The sequence below is a fragment of the Plectropomus leopardus genome, unplaced genomic scaffold (assembly GCF_008729295.1).
Source record: "Plectropomus leopardus isolate mb unplaced genomic scaffold, YSFRI_Pleo_2.0 unplaced_scaffold9093, whole genome shotgun sequence".
Taxonomy (NCBI): domain Eukaryota; kingdom Metazoa; phylum Chordata; class Actinopteri; order Perciformes; family Serranidae; genus Plectropomus; species Plectropomus leopardus.
In genome coordinates, this window is record NW_024700261.1 from 1 (window position 1) to 4,773 (window position 4,773).

Below are 4,773 nucleotides of genomic sequence, written 5' to 3' on the forward strand. Positions count from 1 at the left end.
GGTCATACAGGGAACGGACAGAAAATCTAATATCACCGTAATTTCTTTGTCTCATTTAAGACTGAAGAAGATCTCGGTCTCTTCTTCCTTTCACACATACCGAGCTTTGTTTTGTAGAATGTCACAAGACTTTATTGTACTTTTTCATCTTCTTTGGGTTTAGTGGCGGTTGGCAACCATAAAGTCGCATTACCGCCACTCAGTGTTACACATCATATGAGCTATAAAAGCGAAAAAAGTGTTTCCATTGCAGTTTTGTGAAATATGGCTTTTTCGAATAGCCTGAAATTCCACCTCATGAGAGCATAAAAACTTTTTTGAAATTATCAAGTTTCCATTAGACATAGGCTATTTTATATTCACAATTTCATTTTGCGCAATTTGAGGGGTTCATGGAAACACACCCACTTTTGGGAAGGTTACTTTTGAAATGTAACAGGTTACAGATTACTAGTTACCCTGTTATAAAATGTAATGCTATGGAACTATTTTAATTAGGCTACTTCATCAAAGTGAGGTAACTTATGACAACATTACTTTTTGTTTACCCTTTAAACAAATGTTTTAAACAGGGCAATAGAGCTAAAAAGACCTAAAAACATAAGTACATGTTGCACTCAAATTTGTCTCAACAGCTTTGCTGACACACAACTAGAATTTGCCAAAAAGATGGCATTCCTGCACGGCACAAAGATGTAACACATCAGAATTAATGTTTATTCAACACTTTTTATGGAAATGATTATTTTTCATATATAACTACTTTGATTTAATTGCATGTTTTTCTCAGTAACTGGTTACATTTATTTTGTAATTTAAAACTGCCCTACACGTTGTGATGGTTTGAGAGGTCGGGAGCTTTTCTTTTGGGGTGCTGAAGGTGTGGATGCAGAAAATGAAAACCATTAAATGTTGCTTTCAAACTTAAATTCAGCGCATTCAGTCCTCTTTAAAAGGTCAACATATTTCTTGCAGACAGAAGTTAAAAAAAACAAATTTGTACATCAAACTTTAAGTTCATTGTCTTCTGAGTAGCATTATTAGAAATCTCATTGTTCTCTGTCTGTGTCCACTTGTCTTCTCCACATGCCCTGACTCCTCCTCCCCTTCAGCTCCCTCCCTGAGGCAATCAGCTGATTACTTTCAGCTGGGCAGCAATCCCTCCCTGACCTGCTTACTTATTGTGGGTCTTGTAGTCTTTTACTGGATGCCATGATGGTTTTTAGTCTTTGCTGCAGTCACAGGGAGGGGATGTAGCTCTCCTAAATGTCTCCATATCTCAAGACATCACAACTGGAAGTCATGCCAGCTGATTTTAAACAGTGCATGCAGTATGTCCCTGCTCCCTCTCTGTTTTAATTAGGGGTCCTTGGCTTGAAAAACATTGAAGACCTCTGCCCGACTGGATGTCTGCATGTTTTTCAACTTAAACTGACATTTTTTTAAGCACACGCTTTTACAAAACAACACACATTTACTGTTTGCAGACAAAAACCTTCAACAACCATACTGATTATCATTCACTTAGACACTTGCATCATTTCTCATCCACTCCACTACTGTTTTCTGACAGATTAAGTGAAACCAGATGAACCACAGTGAGGAAATAACTTCATCTTTGTTTCATATTTACTCCATAGATTTCAAAGCAAAAGTCAAAAGTACTGTGGAACTCAATGGCATACTGCAAAGTGAACTACTGCAGCACTGTTGCTCTGGTTTATATAACCCAGAGTAAATGTAATGTGCTACTAAAGGTGATTTACTGCCCCTTTAAGTTCTTGTATTTATTTACAAAAAGTCTACATGACTATTTTTCATGTAGATGGATAAAGTGCGCACTTTGTCAGGAAGGAGGAGGGCTTAAAGGGAGAGGCAGCAGTAGGTTTAAATAAGGACAGAGGGGTCGGACCACCGAGTGAAAAGCTTTGAAGAGTTAACTTCAATTTCCAGTTCTCCTCTCACACACTCGATTACAGGATTTTCTCTGTATTCACGATGAAGTTTTTTGGAGTTGTGATCCTTTTTATGGCTCTGTCTGCAGGTAAAACAGTTTATTATTCACTTATATAGTAATGTAAGTTATGAATGTGTTTTTTTCCATGGTGGGCGTAGGCTTATCCTAAAATAGCCCATTTGCAAAGCACCCAGACTGTGGTGTAATGATTTTTGTTTTCTTATTTTTTATATTTAAGAGAATTTAAGATTCATATTTATCAGCTTGTTTGCTCTTCTTTAGCGTTAAACATACATTACAAGGATCATATTTGGAGTAATTTAAATTCTGTCTGACACTTTTCTCTCTGTTTTTTTATTTTTTTATAGCATGCGCATTGAAATGCCACACATGTTCAGGCAAATCCTGCAAAAATTCAGTAGATTGTCCTCCCGGTGTTGACCAGTGTGCCATCGCCGAAAAGGATGGTGAGTTGTTATTCCACAGCATTTCACAGCAATATGAAGCATTTCTAATACTTAGGTGAACTGTCTATCTGAGCTGGCATATCGCTTTACTGAATGCCTGGGGACTTTTATCGTTGTTGAAAGTGAGTTTTTTTTCCATAATGTAACACAGGTAACGTCGCCAAGACCTGCATGCTCAGTGCTTTGTGTATTGACCCCATAAAGTGCTGCTCCACGGACTTGTGTAACAGCGCCACACCCACTGCTTCCAGTATCCTCCTCCTGCTGGTGTCCTCCGGCATCATGACTCTCTTTTTCTGAGGCTCTGGAGCAGCTGCAGCTTAAAAATATTTGTCTTCCTTCTTTCCTACTGAGTTTGTAACTCCAAAGGAAGCAGCAATATTTTCAGTGTGTAAAAGCTGAAAATGAGCGCAGATCAATGTTGGTTCAATAAAAACCCAATCAGATCAACCACTGAAATGTTTTTGTTTGTTTTTTTATTTCTGCAGAATCTTAAATCGTAAACATGATTGGCAAACAGGACATGACACTTCAATAACCATTGGTAAATCAACAATTTGCATGCAAATGCAAATGAATAAAGTTGTTGATTTGAGGATCAGCGAAGCTGATCAGCTGACTTTAGGGTTGGGCACTTCCCTTTTTTGATGGTTTTGGTTTTTATATTTATCATCACAAATTGCTGAAATGCAAAGCATTCAAAGGTCAACTAACTCCCATCACTTTAGACAAACAAAATGTAGCAGATATTTGGTGCACTCTGTGTCACATATCTTTTATCTTTTGTCAAAGTCAAAACTGGAGCCACATTTCATTTTTAGAGTTGGGGAAAAGAGGAGGAAATCAGGCAATGTGGCAAATATGAAACATAAAATGTTTTTTTAAAGTGAATATTCTAGACAATCTACGGATAATGCAACAGGCTAGTGGTTTACAGGCGTAAAATACACTGTTTATTCAACATTTTAGTTTACTTTGTCCATAGGAACTTAAGCAAAAAACTCACGTATTGAGATATGATAAGTTCTGAATTTAATGTTGTTGATGTCGATTTTTTTAAGTTATTATATTATTTTATTATATTTAAGATAATAAAGTATCTGGATGTCAAGTTTTTACTCGGAACAAACAAGAGTACAAGAAAAATGTTTTTTATCTTAGTTTTTTAATCCAGTAATTATTATTACTTTGCCATTAACATTGGCAGTCCTTTAAATAAAAAAAAAACACTTTAGAAAATATCCAGATGGATTTTTTTTCTTAAAGTCACCAAAAGTGTGTAATAAAGAAGTAATAATAAAACTGATAAAAGAGGAAACTAGACAAACATGTTAACTGTAAAAAAAAAAAAAAAAAAAAAAAAAAAAGCTTTCCTGTAAAGATAGGTGTTAAGGAGTGACTTAAAAGAAGAAATTACCATCCTGCATGAAAATGAAAATGAAAAATGCTCAGTTTCCTTTGAGGCAGGCTGTGGCCTCATTCTAAAATTGTACTTTTCACATTTTTACATTTATCTGAGAGCTGAAATTACTAGTTACTTTCATGATTCAACAAACATATGATCAATTTATGAAATATAATACTGAGCTATAGATTCAATTATCCAACAAAGTAATTAAAATGTGCTTGACCTCCACCTGCTGTATCATCTAAGTGCTGTTTGAATTAAACCGACTTTATAGGTGATTAATATGAAGACAATCTACAGATAATGCAACACGCTAGTGGTTCACAGGTATAAAGTACATTGTTTATTAAATATTTTAGTTTGCTTTGTCTGCAGGAGCTTAAACAAAGGCACATTTATTGAAAATATGTGTAAAATGGGCCTTTTTTGAGATATGAAAAGTTCTAAATTCACTTTTGGTGTTCTTCATGTTTTCAACTTATTGCAAGAGTAAGTTTAGGGTAATTTAACATATGGATGTCAAGTTTATCCACACAAGAAAGTGCAGCTGATGGTTTACCTTCATAATCCAGTAATTATTATTTCTCTGTAATACAAAGACCATTAAAACCGGCAGTAATTCAATTAAGAAACACTTCACTTCATCAAACTCTGTTGTGTCACAGTGGAAATATCCAGATGGATTTCACCAAATGTCTCCTACAATAACATATATGGCTGGTACATTAATTCCTTGTTTTGACTGAATCCCTACATGTCAAACCCAAATTCCATATGAGTAATATTATTCCAAAATCTGCATTTTTTTAATTGTAGAAACACTACCATAAATGTATCTTCTTTTGTCTTTTGTCTGTTCGAACTCCTCCCCTCTGGAAGGCGTTACAGAGCACTGTATGCCAAGACCACCAGACACAAAGACAGTTTCTACCCCCAGGCTG

General features: G+C 35.5%; 1 protein-coding gene across 1 annotated transcript; it reads left to right on the forward strand.

The window, feature by feature from the left end:
- Positions 1-1,910: 1,910 nt before the first annotated feature.
- Positions 1,911-2,883, forward strand: LOC121940603 (long neurotoxin homolog TA-bm16-like). Its single transcript, XM_042483330.1, has 3 exons — positions 1,911-2,044; positions 2,326-2,424; positions 2,576-2,883. Exons 1-3 carry the CDS (start codon positions 1,999-2,001, stop codon positions 2,722-2,724), a joined length of 294 nt encoding a protein of 97 aa, XP_042339264.1. The 5' UTR covers positions 1,911-1,998; the 3' UTR covers positions 2,725-2,883.
- Positions 2,884-4,773: the final 1,890 nt, after the last annotated feature.

What these genes read in the sequence shown, in the direction of transcription:
- LOC121940603 (XM_042483330.1), top strand. Translation starts at nt 1,999, where the DNA reads ATGAAGTTTTTTGGAGTTGTGATCCTTTTTATGGCTCTGTCTGCAG. An exon ending in TTTTATGGCTCTGTCTGCAG is followed by an intron (nt 2,045 to 2,325) that starts GTAAAACAGTTT and finishes ATTTTTTTATAG; the next exon opens with CATGCGCATTGAAATGCCAC. An exon ending in TGCCATCGCCGAAAAGGATG is followed by an intron (nt 2,425 to 2,575) that starts GTGAGTTGTTAT and finishes AATGTAACACAG; the next exon opens with GTAACGTCGCCAAGACCTGC.